The sequence below is a fragment of the Equus przewalskii genome, chromosome 7 (genome assembly GCF_037783145.1).
Source record: "Equus przewalskii isolate Varuska chromosome 7, EquPr2, whole genome shotgun sequence".
Classification (NCBI taxonomy): domain Eukaryota; kingdom Metazoa; phylum Chordata; class Mammalia; order Perissodactyla; family Equidae; genus Equus; species Equus przewalskii.
This window is the reverse complement of record NC_091837.1, coordinates 70,744,524-70,765,597: the sequence shown is the minus strand read 5'-3', so window position 1 is coordinate 70,765,597 and position 21,074 is coordinate 70,744,524. Positions and strand designations below refer to the sequence as shown.

Genomic DNA, 21,074 nt, shown 5'->3' with positions numbered 1-21,074 from the left:
TGGCCCTCTCCAGCTCAGCAGCTCTCTGTGCTGCTGTCTGCTCTGCTCTCAGACAAGAGGGACCACCAGGCCTGAACCCCTTCCTGCAGGTCAGAATGGAAGTGTGGATGGTGAGTCAGATGCCTAAATGGGGACATCCAGAGTGAAAGGAAAAAGCCCAATTATTGCTCTTCATGGCTGAGCTCCAGCTCCACGCAGCCCTGTATCCAGCTGTGCTGCCACTGCTCCTGTACTTCTGGGAGGGAGGGGCTGAAGGAGCTGTGTGGGTGAACTCTGGGGCTGTTACAAATACCCAGTCCATATAAGCTCCCCAATTAAATATAAACTCCATGAAGCCAGAGAGGTTGTCTAGAGTCTTGTGTTTCAGTCTTGTATCCCCAGCACCTAGACCATAGTTGGTGCTCAAATATTTGTTGCCTGAATTACAACTGAAATACAACAAACTGTATATATTTAAAATGCACAATTTTGATAAGTTTTGACATATATATATATATATATATATATATATCTGTGAAACCATCACCAATCAAAATAACGAATATATGCATCAACCCCGAAAGTGTTCTTATACCCTTTGTAATCTCTCCCCATTCTTAGGCAACCACTGACCTGTTTGCTGTCAGTATAAATTAGTTTACATTTTCTAGAGTTTTACATAAATGGAATCTTGCAGTATTTATTCCATTCATTCATTCATTCATTTTGGTTTGGCTTCTTTCACTCAGCATAATTATTTTCAGATCCACCCATATTGTTGTGATTGGTTCCTTCCCTGTTATTGCCGAGCAGTAATTCCATTGTGCGGATATGCCACAGTTTGCTCGTCCAAACATTGATGGACATTTGAGTAGCTTCCAATTTTTCTCTATGAAAAAGAAAGCTGCTATGAACATTTGTACACAAGTCTTTGTATAGACATATGCTTTCATTTTTCTTATGTAAATATATAGAAGTGGAATGTCTGAATCATATGGTAAGATTTAAGTTTAATTTTTAAAGAAACTGCCAAACCATTTTCTAAATGGTTAGAACGCTGATTTTCAAATATTAAGCCAAACTTGCATTCCTGAGATAAAACACACTTGGTCACTAAGCATTTTCCTTTTTATATATTGTTGCATTCAATTTGCTAAATTTTGTTAAGAAATTTTGCATCTGTGTTAATGGGAGATATTAACCTGTTGTTTTCCTTTCTTGTAATGTTTTTTTGTCAGGTTTTGGTATCACAGTAATGCTTATAATGAGCTGAGAAGTATTCCCTTCTCCAACTCTTTGAAAGAGTTTGTAGAATTGGTATTATTTCTTCTGTAAATATTTGGTGGAATCCATCTGTGAAGCTATTTGGGCCTGGAGTTTTCTTTGTGGGAAGGTTTTTAAACTACTAACTCAATTTCTTTAATAGATATATGGATATTCAGATTATTTATTAAGAAAATGTTTTTGAGATATAAATCACCTACCATAAAATTCACTATTTCAAAGTGTACTGTCCAGAGGTTTTTAGTATTCAGTCATGCCTCACTTAACGATGGGCATACGTTCTGAGAAATGTGTCATTAGGTGATTTTGTCATTGTGTGAACATCATAGAGTGTACTGAAGGGGAACAAAATTTGCCACCTCCAAAATGTGTCTCTTTAACATGAGGATTATTTAGGCTGATTACTTTTAAGAAACAAAGACTCAAAGTTTTTCTTATTGCCTCCCCTTTAACTGCCTAAAAAGAATTCAGATTAAAAAAACCCATCTCAGGAAGGGAGCTATCACCCTGGCATAACATGAACTAGGTGGTAGACAGGGAGCAACCTAGAAAGTCTGTTTGCTGGGCTTCTCTGGGTTCTTCTGTTTCTGTGTGGCCAAACACTTGTTTTCCAAACATTTGCTCCTTTGCACCTATCTGTGACTTGCCTTCTTCCCTTTGAGTCCCTGACTCTCCTCACCCCCAACATCTCCTTTTGTCTTTAGCTGAGGATGGTATTTAAGGTGAGGGCTTTGGACATTTTGGCGATTACTCAGTTTCCCTGGGTTTCTCTCATGTATACATGTTATTAAACTTTTGTTTTTCTCATGTTATTCTGTCTCATGTCAATTTAATTCTTAGATCAGCCAGAAAAACCTAGAAGGGTAGAGGAAAACTTCTTCCTCCCCTACAGTGCTTACACAAACCTAGATGGCATAGTCTACAATACACCTTGGCTAAATGGTACTAATCTGATGGGACTACCATTGTATATGCAGTCTGTAGTTAACCAAAACATAATTATGCAGCACGTGACTGTACTGGCAAGGTTGTGCAACCGTCATTACTATCTAATTCCAGAACATTTTCATCACCCCAACACAAAATCTCATATCCTTTGAAAGTCATGCTCCATTTTTTCCCAATCCCCAGACTCTGGCACCACTAATTTAATTTTTATCTCTATGAATTGGCCTATTCTGTACATTTCATATAAATGAATCATATAATACATGGCCTTTTGTGATTGGCTATTTTCACTTAGCATAATAGTTTCACGATTCATCCATGTTACAGCATGTATCACCACTTCATTCCTTTTTAAGACCCAAATAGCCAAAATAATCTTGAAAAAGAACAATGTTGGAGGACTTAGACTCCTGATTTCAAGACTTGCTCCAAAATTTCAGTAATCAAGAGAGTGTACTACTGACACAGGAGACACATAAGTGAAGCTGAACCTCTACCTCACGTCATCTACAAAAATGAACTCAAAATGGACCAAAGACTTAAATGTAAGAGCTAAACATATAAAACTTTAAGAAATCATAGGCATAAATCTTTATGATCTTGGATTAGGCAACAGTTTCTTAGATTTGACACCAAAAGCAACAAAAGAAAAAAATAAACTGGATATCATCAAAATGAAAACCTTTTATGCTTCAAAGGACAACATCAAGAAAGTGAAAAGATAACCCGGAGAATGGGAGAAAATTTTTTGCAAACCACTTATCTGATAAGGTACTTGCATCTAGAATATATAAAGAACTTTTATAATTCAATAATAAAAAACTCAAATAACCCAATTAAAAATGGACAAAGGATATGAATAGGCAGTTCCCCAAAGAAGATATACAAATGGCCAATAAGCACATGAAAAGATGCTCTACATCATTAGCCATCAGGGAAATGGAAATCAAACCTACAATGACACACTACTTCACATCCTCTAGGATGGCTAGAGAACACTGTGCTGATCCTAGCTGCAATTAGCCATTTGGGAACATCTTCAATATAAGCCTTTTCAAACATGTCACTATAGGCTTGGCAAAATGGCTATCACTTTCATCCACTGAAAGAACATAAAAACAAAACAAAACAGAAAATGACCAGTGTTGGTGAGGATTTTGAGAAATTGAAGCCTCATACATTGCTGGTGAGAATGTAAAGGGGTGCAGCCACTTTGGAAAACATCTGGTACTTCCTCAAACAGTACCATATGACCCAACAAATCCACTCCCATGTACATACCCAAGAGAAATGAAAACCTAAGTCTACACAAAAACTTGTACATGAATCTTCATAGAAGCATTATTCATAACAGCCACAAAGTGGAAATAACCCAAACATCTACCAGCTGAGGAATAGATAAACAAAATGTGGTTTTATCCACACAATGGAATGGCTTTCAGCACTAAGAAGAAATGAAGTACTGACACCTGCTACCACACGGATGAACCTTGAAAACATTATAATAAGTAAAACAAGCCAACCACAAAGGACCACATATTGTATGATCCTATTTATACGAAATGTCCGGAATAGGGAAATCTATGGAGAAAGAAGGTAGATTAGTGGTTGGGGGATGATGACTCAGGGGAGCAGGCTTTCTTTTTGGGGTGATTAAGATATTCTAAAATAGATTCTGGTGATTGATGCACAACTCTGTGAATAGACCAAAAGCCATTGGATTGTACACTTTAAATGGGTGAATTGTATGGTATGTTCATTATATCTTAATAAAATTGTTTTTAAAGAAAAGAGTTTAGAGGCAAATATAAACCATTCTTCTACTGAAAGGAATACCCTAGCTGGTACCCTTTTTCCAACCAGCTGTGTGCTAGGGCAGCAAGCTCTGGGTCCCTCTGTGGGAACTTATGCTCCTAAGAAGCAGGCGCTGGGCCTCAGTAAGTTTCCAGTGGGGAGAGATGGAAGGAGAGAGTGGTGTGGGAGTGCTAGGGGCAGCAGGAGGGACACGGGAAGGCAGGAGCGCTGCAGGAAGGCGGGAGACTGTGTGGGGTCCCACAGAGAGAAGGAACGGCCCAGGACACAGGGATTATAATTTCCTGTCCTGGCTCCATCGCAGCTCACTATGGGGCCAGGGAGAACTGTTCTGTTCTCCAAGTATCATCACGGGGAAAGCAGAACCAAGTGCCCCCTGTGTCATGACTCTTCCTTCTTCTCATCTCAGAAGGTTCCAGGGGAGTCCTCGAGTTCTGGAGCTGAGCCCAGTTGCATCAGCTGCTCCAGGTCCCCAGAGGCAGCTCTGGTTCCGGATCTGCCTCTCATTAGCAGTGGGCCTTAGATGAGCTCCTCAACCCCAGGGGGTCTGTAATCCTCAGCTATCAAGTGAAGACAAGAAGTAACCCGACCTGCCTCCCTCAGAGGCTTGATATGAGGATCCAGAGTTACCACGGGTGGGAAAGAACTCCCAAGGCGCACTATTGCGAATTGTGGGAAAAATATCAGGGTGGATGTGATATTGACCCCGCGCCCCCTGCCCCCAGCAACAGGAACCACTGGCTATTCATGCTCTCTCATTAGCTTCTGACCCACACAGCCTTTGCAAATTGGTTGGGATCAGGGCTGAGGACAGCTGATGACCACATAACAGCTAAGACAAAAGCCTACAGAGAACCAGAGACACAACTCAGTTCTTCTGGTCTCGGGTTCCTCCGAGCTCAGCTTGTGATCTTCCGACAACCTCCTTCCTACACTGTGATTCCTTAGGCCTATGAAGCCAGGCTGGGCAGGTCATTCCTTGCTCCTGGACTTGTCCTCCTGCACAGGGTACTGTGACTCCAACCCCAAAACAAAAGGTGTAGGGATTAAAAATGGGAAAAATTCATCCCCAAGAAGATGCATCCTGCAGATCACAAGTGCTTTATTGAGCTCACTGTTGGGAGGGCACATGGTTTCTGACGATGTTGCAATGAAATTTTCATGACCATACCCAGGAGGCCCCCATGCCTTGGACACCTGCAGTCTAGGTCAGCTGGGGACACAAGAGGGGCCAGCATGGTGTAGTAGGGAGAATAAGGATGGCTCCTTTTTTCCTGCTGCCTCAGACAACAAGAGGATCTTGTCAGGTGCATGATGGATGATAGAGGGCAAACATGCTAGAAGAGAGGAGAAGGAAGGAACAATAAGAGCCTTGGGGCACTGTAGGACAAGGCCCTACCTCTTCCCAAACCAGCCTAGCCAGGGCGGGCCTCTTGGTTGCTGCTCTATGTGCCTGAATGTGAAAGTCGATGGCAGACATCTAATAAGCACCCCTGGGGAGGCCAGGCCCTGCTCTCTAGTCTCTGCAGGGTGAAGAGTGGAGGGGTAGGGGTGATGGCTGCTCACAGCTGGGACCCATTCTGATTGGTCACCACGGATGTCTATTCTGATTGGTTGGTCCAAAAGCTTACCAATTGTTAAATATTTTGGATGGCACTCCTAGTGTACAACCTCAGTACTCAAACTAGTCTTGGCCAAATTGCAAGAATGTCAAAATTTAGGGGGGCTCCCTATTCTGGTATCCTTTGGGTTAAACACACTCCCCCACGCCCAGTGCTTCCTAATCGATCTATTTTGACAAGCTTTTTCAAATAAGGGTTTTCTGACTTGTTCCCACTCTGCTTCACTCCTTCAATTTGTATCTTAGAAGAGAAACTTAGGCATGGTCAATTGACTCCATAAAATTTACTGTCAGTGGTGGAATTTCAGGTATCTGAGAACAGAGAAACGTCCTCCAATAGTGATTAATAATCATAGAGCTAATATTTACCAAGCCCTTCTCAGCTGTCTGACACAGTGCTAAGCATTTCACACACATCATTTCATCTAGTCCTCACACAGCCCTATGAAGCAGAATCTGTTATTATGAGGGGACAGAGCCAGCCTGAGGCAGGGTAAGCACCTTGCTCAGGGTCACATGGTATCAGTCATCATCTGCCCACTCCACCCATGAGGAGGGTCGTCCTGCTTCCCAGGGCCATGACACACCCAGATGAGCCTGCCCCATGGTCCCTGCAGAGGCAGCAGCTGAGGCAGGGCTGCCACTCTGGGTGGGGAGGTAAGATGTACACATTTGACACAATGGGCACCAAAGAGCAGAAAGCAGTCGAGGGTTGGCGTGTACACACTCCTGGGCTGGATGCCGGTGTGCTTGACCCTTCTCTCTCAGGCACCGAATAATTCAGGTTAACCACACTTTTTGTAACAAACATGTTTTTGGTAAACTTACTCTTGCAACAAACTTCTCCGACCTACCTCCCACCTGAAAAGGTTACTGTGATAAAACTATGCATGTTCATGTGGCACATTTTTGGGAATTACAGAAAAATAAAAAGGGGAAAAAAGCCAAGCGTTGCCCAATCATTGCTAACATTTTGGAGGTTTTACTTCTAGTCTCTTTTTTATGTCAGCCTTTTCTCCTCATTTTAAACTGTTATGATCATACCATCTATACAATTCTGCATCTTGCTTTTTAAACCTAATAATTATTACATAAACATTTTTTATGTTATTGTAAACTCTTCAAAAACACCATTGAAAATAGCTGTATAACATTGTTTAGTGGATGAACCATAGTTCACTTAACTATGCCCCAATCTCCAACACGAATTTGTCAAGTTTAGGTTTTCATGGGTCAGGTTTTCTCTAAGTAAAGGAGTGGTGTTTGCCAACAGCTGAGCTCTGTGTATCTAGAAGTTAAAGTGTCACAGCGGATCACACAGTTTGAATTTGCCTTTTTTACTTGGGGACGAGTTTAAAATGGTACTGAGGTAGGATAAGAGGATTCTATAGACAGTGTCCCTGAATCTCAATAAGGCATTTAGCTAAACCTCTTAGGATGTTTTTGTGGACAATGAAGAAACACGGGTCAGACAACTATTTACCTATGTAAATTCACAACTGGTTGGACAAGTAAATCCAAAGAATGCTAACTTAGGGTCAGTGTCACCCTGGAGGGAGGGGTCTAGTGGCCAGGAGGCTAAGTCTTTCATGTAATCTCTTTACCCATTTTTTAATCAGTGATATGGGTGTAGTCCTAGAAGACAGGCTTATGAATTATGAAGCTATAAGGGATAAGATTATGCGATAGAACAAAGATCCCAAAAGATGTCATCAGGTTGGAATATTTGCCTGAAGCCAACAAGATGAAATCTATTAGGGGTGAGCGTAAAGTCTTGTACTTGGGCTAAAAAATCAACCACATAAATGTCAAATAGAGAATTCTGAGCTTAATAGAAGTTAGTTGGCTACAATCTCAATATGAGCAATAGTTGACAACGGCTGCCAAAAAAACACCGCAGCATAAACAGCGAGTCATTTATGGAACAGAGATGTCACATTCCCACCGACTCTGCTGCTTAAATCACCTAGTATCTGTTCTGGAACACATGTTTTAAGATAGGGTCTGACAAGTAGGAGGTCAATGAAAGGACAGTCTGGATAGTGTGAGCTCTGGGAACACTGTCATCTAAATAGCCAATGAGGCCATATAGCTCATATAGCCTCTGAAGCCACTATTGGGTAGCTCTTCTATTGGGCTTTGAAACCCAATTGTGCCATTTACTAGCTGGGTGACCTTGGACAAGTTACTCTCTGTGCCCCAGTGTCTCCATCTGTAAAATGGGGACAACAGCAGCATTTGTTATCATTATTATTATTATTATTAGGTTGTTATGAGGACTAATAGGTTAACACCTGGCAAACACTTAGAACAGTGCCTGAATATTACTATGTGAAGAGGACGGGGTTCTAGGCTGCAGAGCTTTAGAGAAGTATGATAGACGACTTCAAATATCTGAAAGTTTTATCCTGAGAGGCTCTTGAGGACCATGCTCAATTCAGCGAAAAGGCAAAGGTTTGTCTTCTTCATTAGTCAATAAGCATTTAATAAGCATGTATTATGGGTCAGATACTGTGGTAGTGCTAGGAATAGAGAGATGAATGAGATCCATACTCTTTCCTAAGGGCCCCACTGTCTATTGGGGAAGAGGAGTGTAGACAGGTACTCACAATAGTGTGGGGATAACTGCTTTGAGCAACCAGAGGAAGGTGTGATAAACTCTCCCCTGGGGAGCTGGGCAAAGCTTAGCAGAGGTGGGGCTTTTGAGCAACATCTGCAAGGATAAGTAAAAGTTTATGTGGGAGCAGCAGGAATAGAGTGTAGGACAGAGCTGTCACTAAGTATTGTATTTTCCAGGGAAAGGTGACAAGTCAGTGACATTACAGCACAAGGTGAGTGGCGTGGCAACAAATGAAGCCAGAGATAAGGGCTGGTCTCTCCCAGATCAAAGGAATGTGGTACTGATATAGAAGGCAGCCAGGAAAGTCAGGATAACCATAGTAATGTGATACTCCCCCCGAGCCTTCTATTTCAATACTACTGTCTTCTTAACAGGTAACCCTAGCAAAAGCTGCATAAAGAAACAATATTTCAGGAGAAAACTGAAAAGGATTTGATTCAATTTTCTAATCATCCTTCTTCAATATAAATGTGGGAATATTTGCCTGTAGAGTAAGACAGTGCCATGTTCCTGGAACATTTACAACCTTGGAGTACCCAAGTGGAGAGACTGCAGCAAGGACTGGAGCAGTTGGGATCCTTTCCACCGAGACTGAAGATACTATCTGAAAAGGAGTTCCCTTACCAGCACATTCACTCAGGTATAAAGAGAAGGAGGAGTATATTATTCAACACTTATCCCCCAAGGTTCTCCACTTAATTCAACTCAATAGTCTTCATTAAGCATACTACAGGGGATGTAGAGATAAGTAGGTCATCAACACTTCCTTCAAGGTGCTTACAATCTAGCATTAAAAGATAAGTAGCCAGGGGCTGGCCCTGTGGCCAAGTGGTTAAGTTCGCGCGCTCCGCTGCAGGCGGCCCAGTGTTTCGTTGGTTCGAATCCTGGGCGCGGACATGACACTGCTCATTAAGCCACGCTGAGGCAGCGTCCCGCATGCCACAACTAGAAGGACCCACAACAAAGAATATACAACTATGTACTGGGGGGCTTTGGGGAGAAAGAAAGGAAAAAATAAAATCTAAAAAAAAAAAAAAAAAAAAAGATAAGTAGCCACACAGAGCATGACATCATCGAATGTTAGGACTGGCCTCTTCTGGTCATGATGGAGTAATCAGTACTGGATTTGCCCTCCTGCTGTAAGCAACTATAAACTCAACAAACCTACATAGCAGATGTTTTTAAGCACTGGACAATACGCTGTGCAGGATCCCTGAGAGACAGGAAGGAAACTCATAAGGTGAGCCTCATGTTCATCCTGGCACTCTGCCTGGGTAGATTTCCCAAGCACAGCATAGGGAGGTGGAGCAAAGCAGAACATAATTGTCCTACTAAGCTGAGGAAGTAGAGACTGGAGTCTGAAGCAGCTGAAGCATCTGGAACTGACAAAGCAGGATATTGGAGAGGAAGGAGCTTCATAGGGTAGGGGTCCAGAAGTTTGTGGAAGGGGGTCCCCATGGATCTCTGGCTGAGGGCTGGGCTGCACATACACAGGGTGAGACTCTGGCAAGGTCTAGCAGAAAGCACTTACTTTGGAACTAAGAGCAGACCAGGGATTGCAGAGACTTTGGATCCATAGAAGTTCCAGCCTCAACAGAAAGGAAATACCTTGTTAACATTCCAGGCACTCAGGTGAGACAACAGAAAGGACATGCCATAGGAGTAAGAACCGTGCTCTAGAGTAAGGGCTACTCTAGGACTGCCCTATCAAAACCTAAACTAAGCCTTAACAGAGTCAAGGAGAACCATCAGTAAATTAACTGCCTGCGAGAACAAAATTCAACAGTCATTAAAGGAAGACAATATAATTTGGGCTCCTTTCAGAGTATCAAATGCAATGTCCACAAACAATCAAAAATTACTAAAATGTGGAGGAGCATGAAAATGTGACCCAAATTTAAGAAAAAAGTAGTCACTAGAAAAACAGACCCTGAGATGTCCCAGATATTGGAATTACCAAAGACTTTGAAGCAGCTATTAGAAATGTGTTAAAGGACTTAAATGAAAATATGGTCTCAATGAGTGAAGAGATGGGGAATCTCAGCACATAAATGGAAACTGTAAAAAAGAACCAAATGAAAATTCTAGGAGGGAAAAGCACATTACCGAAAATGAAAAAATTCAACAAATGAGCTTACTGGCAAATTAGAGATGGCAGAAGAAAGGGTCAGTGAAACTGAAGGCAGAACCACAGAAATTACCCATTCTGAAAAAAAGAGAGAAAACAGATTGGACAATCTTTTGTGGCAATACCAAGCTGAGTTATCATACATATAATCAGAGCCTAGAAGAGAAGAGAGAGAAAGTGGGACAGAAAAAGAAAATTGTCCTTTCTCCAGGACATTTATGTCCCAAAGGTAAGGAAAAAAATCAACTTACAGATCGAAGAAATTCAATGAACCCCAAAAAGGATAAGTGTAAAGAAACCCCACCTGGGCACATCACAGTCAAACCGCTGAAAGTTAAAGATCTATGTAATCAACTGCTCACTCCAAGCAGAGAACTAGACACACAGGGACAGGCAAAAGGGTGAGCTTTGATATGAAGAGGAAGGCAGCAGAGCATGGCTGCTGTGCACTCGTACAGCTAGGCCAGTTGTTAGAATGATGCAATATCTGCAAACTGGTTGTGAAATAGCCACTGCTCCAAGCCCCTGATTTCCTCATTCATCACCTTGGCTTCATTCCCAGATACTCTCAGACTGCCCCATGATCTGGCAATAAAGGGTCAATTCCTGGCAAGCAGGGCTCCTCCAGGACCCTGCCTTAGGACTCTGGCTGGCTTCCTTTCTGATTGGTTGGTGCCTGGGCCATGCCAGTTGTTAAAGATTTATAATATTGCCCCCGGAGCTCAGCTGGGTTATTCCCATGAAGGGAGGCTGGGGAGTGGCATTCTTGGAGCGGGTAGAAGAGGACCCCAGCACACCCAGGAACAGAGTGTAGACCCTGCTCCTGGGGGTGGGGCTGCAGTGGGAAGGGGAAGGGAGGCACTTAAAGCCAATAAAATTAGCTTTCCAAGCCTGCCTGAGTGTTCAGGGACACTTGACTCTCTAGTACAACCTTTGTTCTAATCCCTTAGGTCATATTTTCCCCTTTTAAAAGGGGATATTTCATAGCCTTTTAAATAAATCTTTTCAGCTCCACTGAGTTGGAATAACACGCTTAGCGGCTTAAGAACTTCTAGCTGGGCCTTCGGCGAATCGTCCTTCCACAAGCCCATTTTCTCATGAAACCCTGGGCTCTGAGTATGCCTGGGCCTCTTCCAGTATCAACATTGTGGACCCCAGTCTTATTCTGGGATCCTGGGAAGTCCTTCCTCATCTCCTGTACCTTGAGGTTGCCCATCTGAAATATAAGCACACAGAATGCCAAATGGACACTTTCTTGATCACCAGCAAAAATGCTATTTCAGCCACAGAAAAGAGTATTCTTCCTCCTCTTCCATTTCAGGTTCAGTTTCAAGGGAATTTGTGCCTTAGCAGAGCTTTCTGCGTGTCTGCCCAGGCAGACAAGGGGAGGTTATCTTGGCCTAGACAGACAAGAAGGCACCAAACGAAGGCAGAGTGGGCAGGAGAGGGAGGAGGTGAGGTTGATCAACATGATTAAGCCAGCATAAATGCTGCCCAGCACAGTTCCATGCAAAGCTTTCAGAAGCTGGCTGTATGTGTTCAGCATCATGGACCTCTTTGCCTCCTTTGGGGCCTCGAATTGAACCACAAGCCTTAACAAACTACAACAATTTGCTGAGCCCTCAATCAAACACTCAATTTCACTGAGCTGTGAAACCTATATCTTCGTTTTAAAATAACATCTAGTGAAGTCGCAGAATGAAAAGTTTATGTTTTCTAAAGTCACTGTTCATATCACTTAACTATTGTTAAAATTAAACCTAAACAGAACCAAGACTCCTTTTGGTTTAGGTCTCTGGTTTCTGTAGCTTTCTGCCAAACTAGAGTGATGGTGAAACAGGCACTTTCCAACGTGATGTGATTGAGGCCCTACGAGTCAGCTTGCCTTAGACAATCTTCACAATTCCGTCTCAGTGCCTGATATCTCCACCATTAACTACCCCTTACGTTAAGGTATCAGCTTCAAATACACCTGTGTTACCTGGGAGGCATTCTTAGTCTTCTGTACTATGCTGAAGTTTGAGAAGCACAGCTGCAAACATCAGTAAACACATCAGCAGCATCAGCTTTCTGTCCACAGACAAGCTATTCCACGTCTTCAGATCAGTGGTTCTTGAACGTTAGTGAGCATCAGAATCACTGGAGGCTTGTTAGAACACAGCTCGCTGGGCCTCATCCTGAGTTTCTGATTCAGTAGGTCTGAGATGGGACCTGAGAATTAGCATCCCTAACAAGTTCCCAGTGAAGCTGATGCTGCTGGTCAGGACCACCCTTTGGGAACCACTGTACTAGTTGATTTCTAAAGAAACTCCATGAGATATGGAGGCAAAGTGTGGAAGCATGCTGATAATGAAGGAGGTGAGAAGACAGGGTTCTGAAGTAGAAAGAGGTCAGGGCCCAAAGGCAGGACAGCCTAGCAGAAAACTTAGACTTGCTCCAATGATCCACCAAAACACAAGAGCCTTTGGTTGTCCAAATTCTGGGGGCCTCTTCCTCTTGCTTTCTTTGGGGGATATTTTCTGCCTACTGCCCTCAGGAAAGGGACAAAAGGCGGTTCCTTCTCCCAGCCACAGGTGGCCTTTTCCTGGAGGGAAGTGTTCACACAGTTAATCAAGCTGTCAATGTGCTGTTTGGCCCTCTGCACAGTCTCCCAGGGGCTCTTGACATTTGTTAGAATTTACACAGAACTCAGTGAAGTCTTAAACTATATATTTTTTCTCTTTTGAGATGGTCTACTCCCTAATAGGATAAATTCAAAGGAAAACATGCTCTGATCTTTCAGCTGCCTCTTCTCGACACAAACAATAAAGAACTAATTAGTGGGCCCACTGAGGAGGCAGACAGAAAGGGATTCCTAACAGGACCCTAGACTGGGAAGCCATCCTTCAGGTAGGGACTCTTGACTTTGGTCATCATGTCAGGAGTTGGTTCCATATTTCAATGGAGGGGAAACTGGCATTGAGGTGTCTGCCTGGTATTACTATGGCATCTATTGGGCAGATAGTTCTGTTAGTGATTTAGCCCTTTGTATGCCTGAAAGCACTTTGACTCTAACAAGAATCCTATGAAATCAGCAGAATAGGAATGACAACCTCATTTGACAGATCAGACAATTGAGAAGTGAGGCTCAGAAAAAAACAGTGGACATGGAGTCGAAACATGTGTGTTGTACTCCTGGCTCAGCCACTCATCGTGTGGCCTTGAGGGGCTCTCTTCCCCTTTCTAGGCCTCGGTTTTATCATCTGTGAAATGAAGGGGATGGACAAGGTGATTGTGAGGTCTTTGTACAGATCTCTTATTCTAGGAATAAGCCACACAAGGAAAAGGACTTGCCTGGGGTCATGCAATTAGTGAGATGAGTCATAATAACACAGAGAGACCAATGCTCCCCATGCCGTCCCTGTTGAGAAAGAGAATTCAGAGCACCTCCAGTGCCACCACTGCCATCTCCCCAACAGTTTGGGCTGCTGGGGCCTCTAGTTGACCTCTGAGCATCAAAAGACCAAGACCCCTAGGGGTGGTACGGTAGAGGGGCACATACCCAGAAAGCTCCCTGACTGTGACTGGAAACCCCAGTGCTGCCAGCTGATTAGAAAGGAGAAGGCCATTTCCTTTAGCATCTTCTTCACCAGACACAATGGGCACCAACCCCATCCAGGGCCCTCTGATAGATGAGGGGATGTGGAAGCAAAGCAGACTTACTGTCTACTCGTGAGAAAGTCACGATGAGGAGAGTGAGAACCCAGCTCCTGCATATTGCTGGATAGGTTGTGCTTGTCCACCAAGGGGCCAGGTTCAGCCCCTAGTCGGATCTTGAAGCCTATACCTGGCATAGGTCTGAATTGGCCTGCAAAAAGGAGTGCCTTTTTTGCAACTCACACAAAGGCGCTAGCAGCGGCCCAATGAGCACAGTCTTCTTCAAGGCAAGTACAGGATCCATAGAACTTTAGAAGGCACCAAGTTTAGAGCAGTTGGCATGTAGACATCATCCTCCAAGCAGACTGAGGAGAACAGATGCACCCATGTGACCCCAATTGAGCCACTGACCAGAAGAATTATGTGCTCTCTTTCCAAGAGTCAAAACTTCTAACCACATGGAATCAATGAATCCAACTAGCTTCCTATCTGTACTGTGCTGGTAAGTGACAATCCTTCCATCTGTTCAGGACAGTCAACAGAATCAACTGGGCTATGTCTCAGGCACAATGATTAAACTGCCTGGGCGAAACCAAGATGAACACGACCTTCAAGAACCAAGGGGCTCTCAGCCTAGCGGAGCACAAAAGACACAGACACAAACACCCAGAAGCAGAACAGAGAATGGTCAGTGCTAGAAGATCCAGGTTATGAGGTGGGAAAATGTGACCTGAGAATTCAGAGGAAGGAAAGATTAATTTCAACTGGGGACCCAGAAAGCCTTCATGAAGGAGATGGCACATGGAGAGACCGTCCATCAAAGATGCCAGAAGGCCCAAGTTCTAGAAGGCCAGTCAGCCAAGTAATGAAAAAACCAGTTCCTTCCATTTTAAAATGGAGCATTTGCCCTAAGTGCCTCACAGCATTATGAGGATTAAATGAGAACTCATTTAAATGCACATCAGATAAACAAAAGCACCAAATATAAAGCCTTTCGTCATCACCAGGGGAAGCGTGGAGAGGAAGCTAAAAGCAGAAAGCCTCTGAGGGAGGAGGTGGGTGGGGCGGGTGGTGCCTGCCAAACCCAGGGTTAATGTGAACACCTACCAGGCTCGTAACTGGCTCCAGCAATTTTTTAAAAACTCCCACGGCTAATTTTATTGAAGAGAGCCAAGAAGAGTAAGTCAGAATGTCTAAATTCCTCTGCATCAGGAAAATTAAAGTCTCAACCAGAGAAGTGGCTTGCCACCCTGAATAACAGGATAACAGCCACTTATGGTCAGTGGTCGGTGAACCTGGGTCTCCTCCCTGGCTCCCTGGGCCCAGCATGCACTTAGCAGTACTCATGAATGAAAGGATGGGCTTCCTTCTACTTTCCAAGGGGCTTATTCATGTTCCATTTTGATTTGCAACTACAAGCCAGTGGGGCAGACAGGGCACCTATTATCATCTTTGTCAAAGATGGGGAAACTGAGGTTCCCGGAGGATGAGTGTCCATGTCCCAAGCTAGCACAGTCAGAAGGGAGGCCAAAACTTCGTCTCGTCACACAGCATCACTTCCTCACACCATGTCATCTCCTAGGAACTACTACTACAGTCAATCTTCGCCCCAGCTAGTCACCTTCCCTGACTTTACTGAAGGCCTACTATGTGCTGTTTTGAGTACTTTCCCTGCAATCCTGCACTTAATCAGACCCTTCCATCAAGGGAGGTCCTATTATTATTCCAAAATGTACTGGTTTATTCCAATTCAGAAGATGGTTTTGTGCATCCCAACAAGACTGTCATGGATCCCCTGGTCCTTTTACCAGATGAGAACTGATTTGGATTAAAACTTCCAAAGTCATTTAAGTCATTGCTCCTTAGAAGAAAGAGAAGGTAGAAACAGCACAGGGCTTTAGGAAGACAGAGGAGGGGACTGCTTTCTTGTTTTTTTCTTTTTACCATGGACATTCCTGCCTATAGAGCTGCCTGTCAGTTTTGACAGATGGCTTGGCTGCAGGAGAGGGGCAGAGGGCAAGCTCATGATTAAGGCAGCACCAAGGAGCTACAGCCAGCTGGGCTGATTTGGGGTCTGAAATCTGGGCCAGAGCCCAAGTTCCAGCCAGTGAGGGTGAGACAGGGAGGCCTGCCCCCCCCACCCCCCACCAGACATCCTCCCACTGTAGCTGCACCGGACAGGTCAGTGTCTTTCTTTGCATCTGTGACCTTTTAGCCACAGGCAAATAGGGTGGCAAGGGAGAGCAGGGAAATGGGGTCTCAGAGAAAGCTGAAGCTTGTTGAAGGTCAGAGCTACCCTCCCCTTCATGACCCACCCCAGCTCCTTGGCTGATAACCGTTTATGGTGCACCTACTTCACAGGGGATGTTTTTACTCTAATTAAAAAAATTTGTGGTACAAAGGTTTTAGCAGGAGGCTGGAAATGACACCCACCCCCCCAGCTCTGTTGAGGAGCACTTGGTGACATGCACTCAAGCTGAGGTGCTCAGAGGCAGGAACTGGGGGTGGGAGAATAGAATTTCAGAGGACTCTCAGCTCCTGAAGGGAGCAGTGGATTAGATAAGAAGAGGTTTGGGGCCTTGAGAACCAGTGTAAGTGTCTCCACCAGAGTGACCAGGTCAGTTCTGATCTCTGCAACTGGTGGAGCAGTTAGCCATCCACCACACGGGGTCTCAGTACCATCCAGACACCCGTAGCTTTAGTATCACACTGAGGAGCCAGGGCATCCGGGACCCTGGAGAGCGGAGCCATTGGCTGGACAACATACACTGAGGATTAGTTGATCAGATTAACTGTTCGTGCCCCCTGCTCAGTGACAGAGAGAATGGGACACAGAATGGGCCAGCTTTGATGGGAGGAGGTGGCGAGATGAACCGGAGCTTAAGGCTCGTATGGGGAGAAGCCTCACCGGAGTCCTGAGCAGACGGTAGTGGGGGGAGGTGGTTAGGTGGACAGCAGGGATAAGAGGATGCTAGAGGCAAATTCACCTGCCACACAATTTTAAAGCCATAGAGTTTAGAGCTGGAAGAAATGTTAGAGATCATCTAGTCCAACCCCTTCCTGTACAGCCTGGAGTTATTGGTCATGGCCATGTGGCAGAGCCAAGACTAAGAAGCAGAACCCCACCACAACAGCTTTTCAGGCCAGTGATCTTTCTAGCACCCTCCAGCCTCCCTCAGATACTGACCCCAGTCCCCTGATTCCTATGGAGATAAGAATGTGTGCCTCTGGAACACTGTGAGCATTTTTGAGGATTCCATGGACCACCCTATCAGCCATTCCAGACAGACATACCTTGTGTGAATAATGCTGGTCCACGATCCTTGCCAACCCGAAATCACCAATCTTGAGCACAAGGTCCTCCGTGCTGATGAAGATGTTGGCGGGCTTCAGGTCCCTGTGCAGCACGTTGGCGGAGTGGATGTACTTGAGCCCACGGAGCAGCTGGTACATGAATAGCTTTGCGTGCTCCTCTGTCAGCGTGCCCTGCTCCAGCAGGCGAGCCAGGTCGGTCTCCATGTACTCCTGGACGATGTAGGCCACGCTGAACTTGAACAGCTCGCCCTGCAGGTCAGTGCCCTTGGGCCCCAGCACCTCGTACACCTTCACGATGTTGTCGTGGTCCAGGCGCCGGATGATCTTGATCTCTCGGAGCGCATGCTTCATGCTGCGGGCGTCACTCAGGGCGATCTTCTTCACGGCCACCTTCCGGCATGCCCTGCTGTCCACGGCTGACAGCACCAGCCCATTGACGCCGAAGCCCAGGGGTTGGAAGTTAACGAAGCGCCCACCGAGGTCATACCCATAGACACTGGCGATGCAGTCGCCCTTCTCGGCCATTGTTGGCTTAGTGGTCAGGGGCTGCCCGAATGATGAAGGGGCAGTCACGAAAGCCCAAGTTACAGCTAGTGGCTTCCCCAGCACACCTCATTCTGTCAAGTCCAAAGCTGAAAGATGCTTTTTCTCCTGGTGATGTCACTGCCACCAGCTCTCTGGAGACAAGAGTGGCATATGTCTACACTCGCTGAGCTGCAGAAGTCGGAGCTCAGACTGTCTTTTTAACTTGCAGTGAGGGGGCTGTCCTCTAACTCCAGCATATCCTGAACCCTCCTCGAAGCTTCGAAAGGTTCATGCTTCTTTCAAATATAGCATGTTGGAAAGAAAAACAGGTCCTGTTATCTATGTGAACGTAAAATTTCCTATCATAACGGATCTCAAAGTAAAGATGCAGACACTGTTCCCTTGAAATCTCTGTTAAAAGAGGCTCCTTCTGGCTGAAACGTGAAGCTGTTGCTAAGCTGTGTTCCTTTACTTATGATGGTCCAAAGTTCAGTTGTATCACAGCCTCCAGCAGCTTGATAGCTGCTCTCTGCGTCCCAAGCAGTATGAAGGGATTTCGATAACGGATTCTGGAGGCTTCCAGAGGGTTCTTTCCACCTCTGTCAGCTCCCCTTTCTACCAGCTCATCTTCGATTCTGAAAACCCAAACCAGTCTGCTGAGCACTGGTGAAGAAAGCTGGAGAAACCCAAGCACCTTTCATGAGCTCTACACCTGAAGTCCCAAAGCCGCGGGAAGCTCAGCTGCCAGGCCAGGATCCTCCGGAGGCTTCAGATGGGGGCAGCATCCTCTGTCACGCCCTCATCCACGCCACCTCAAAGGAGACTGTGTTCTGCTGGAGTCGGTGAGGCTGCAGGAAGGTGGCATCTCTCAGACCACGTCTCCTTCCCTGTCAAAGAAAGAACGTTGGGTAAATTTCCACACTCCGGCTTCCAACACCTTTCCACTTGCGTGTCCTTTGTTAACCAGCCCAAGTGTTATTTGATCTGTCCAGCCAGCTGAAACACTGCTTGCTCAGGGGATTCCAAGCTTTGCGCTGCCCAGTCACCCCTCCTGCTGCGTGCAGCGTTTCCCTGGAAGGGGGAGAAGACGAATTGATTTGATAAGACCATCAAATGGTGTGCCTTTCATGTAAATGCCTGCTCCCCAAAGGTTCACGCACACAAATTGTGGGTGGGAATGATCAGTTCTGACCTTTGCGAAATTCATACATTCTGCTCCTCAAACGCGTGTCATCCCTAGCTGAGAAATGTGAGAGAAAAAAGTAACTAGTTGCAGACAGAAAATAAAGGGTCAATAATCTTGTGTTCCCACTTGGACCCCTTTTCTTCCCTCTTTTGCAAATGTCTTTGAATACTCCAAGAGACAATTTGCCATGCACAGAGATTTAATTACATTTGTATCTCTTGCTTCCCACGTAGGTGGCATAAGCACACATACCAAATTACAAGGAAATTATATTGCCACCCTAAAAAAGCGACTCTCTGCCCAGCAAACCAGGGCACATGGTGACACCAGGACTGGCATGGCGAGCTATATTCTTTTTGATGATAGAGACCCAGCTCTTCAAAGCAATGGGTTGAATCCAAGCCCAACTGCCCCCTGGTGGCTGCTGCCTCAAATTACAGACATAGGAACTAAGTGGGGAGAAAAAACTGCAAAACTAGCAATAGAAATTCCAACCTCTGAAGCAAAGGCAATATCATAGCTTCTAAGGGAGTGGCAGGCTTTATAAGTTTATTAAGTTCATAGACACACAGAAAATAAATACTGTCTCCAGCATTGGAAATGAATCTAGCTGGGGCTGCTGCTTAATTCTCATCATACTGTAGGCCTCATTCCGTAGGAATACTTTCATATCTGAACTCTGCACAACTCTGCAAATGATAAATGAAGCAAAATAACAGGCAACTCAATGCTCTGAAATTAAGGGGGCAAATTAGAAGACACAAATGATCTAAAATAGTAAATAATGAGATGCTCTCTAGAGGCTTCCATTGAAAGAAATTTGCCAAGGGTCTGGAACATAGTAATTGTTCAACAGATGTTACTTGTTGTTGCTGTTGTTAAAAATTCCCTTACACTTGAATAAGATGTATCTACTATTCTGGTGTTTCATCAAATCTTAAGCAATGCTACTCTGCATGTTTTGTTGGGCCCAGCAGCAAAATAATCATAGTCTTACAGAATTTCAGATTGGGAAGTCCAGTGGTCCTTAGCTGGGGATGGACCTGCCATCCTTGGCTCATTTGACAAGGAGTCACTACTGGCCTTTCAGAGGCAGGGTCAGAGATGCTACCCATCCTGCTGAACATCCCCATCAGTGAATAACTGACATCCATCCCCAATGCCAACAGCACTTCCACTGAGAGACAATGATTCTAGTCTAAGTTCTCATTTTGCAGATGAGGGCACTGAGGCTCAGAGAGCACCAGCTCAGTGTTCCAGTTAGACAGGGTCAATAAACATTTGATGAATAGATAAATGAAGACCGTCCACTCTGTTTGAGGATGCCTAGCCAGTTGGAGACAGTACTGAGACCACCCACTGAGCCACAGTCTATGGCCTGTGCTAGTGAAGTCCACCTGGATATCTAACTCTGGGGGACAAAAGAGCCACCCCAGTGCCCCAACCCATCCTTCTGACTCCTGCTGCCCAAGTCGGGTAAGGGAAACTAAACTGGAACTTCTTTCACTTTCCATTTATGAGCCTGGTCTGGTTCCCAAGGGCCCAGCAAACAGAGGCTTCATGAAGAGAGATGCTCAAGCCTTCTTCCCTTTCCAGCTCCCACTGGGTTGCACACAGAGACAGGAACAAGCACCTAAGCAGGAAGGAGATGACATCACCAGGAAGCCGAAAGCAGGATTTGTCTGAGATCAGCTGCAATGCAGATAATCTGTGAATAATTAAGAGGCGCTTTATTTATTTTTAAAACTCTTCCCTTTTCCTCTCACATAGGGGAGGGACTGTCTCCCTTGTGTGCGTGTGGTCTTCCCAACATGCTGTCAGCTTCAGTGGGCAGGTACCATGTCACCTTGGGAAGGCTCGGTTCCAGCCACTCCACCTTCCTCGTGGTCCTCTAAATATACTCTTTCAATTCCTGCCATGTTTCTTGGCTTGCACCTTCCCAGTTCCTGAAATGTTCTCCGGCTTCCTCCCCACTTGTTGAAATCCTGCCCATCCTTCAGAATTCAGATGAAGTCTCACT

The 21,074-nt window shown here is 45.0% G+C and overlaps 1 protein-coding gene across 6 annotated transcripts in view; it reads right to left on the bottom strand.

The window, feature by feature from the left end:
- The window catches only part of MAPK4 (mitogen-activated protein kinase 4), a 154,572-nt gene that overhangs the window by 39,852 nt on the left and 93,646 nt on the right, over nucleotides 1-21,074 (bottom strand). For 4 of the 6 annotated variants that reach the window (XM_008540305.2, XM_070627596.1, XM_070627593.1 and 1 more), the window contains exon 2: nucleotides 17,323-18,755. In XM_008540305.2, coding sequence (XP_008538527.1) covers nucleotides 17,323-17,868 — 546 coding nt within the window. In that variant the 5' untranslated portion in view covers nucleotides 17,869-18,755. Of the gene's footprint in view, nucleotides 1-17,322; nucleotides 18,940-21,074 lie in introns of all 6 variants that reach the window. The other 2 variants (XM_070627594.1, XM_070627597.1) reach the window with 1 other exon arrangement.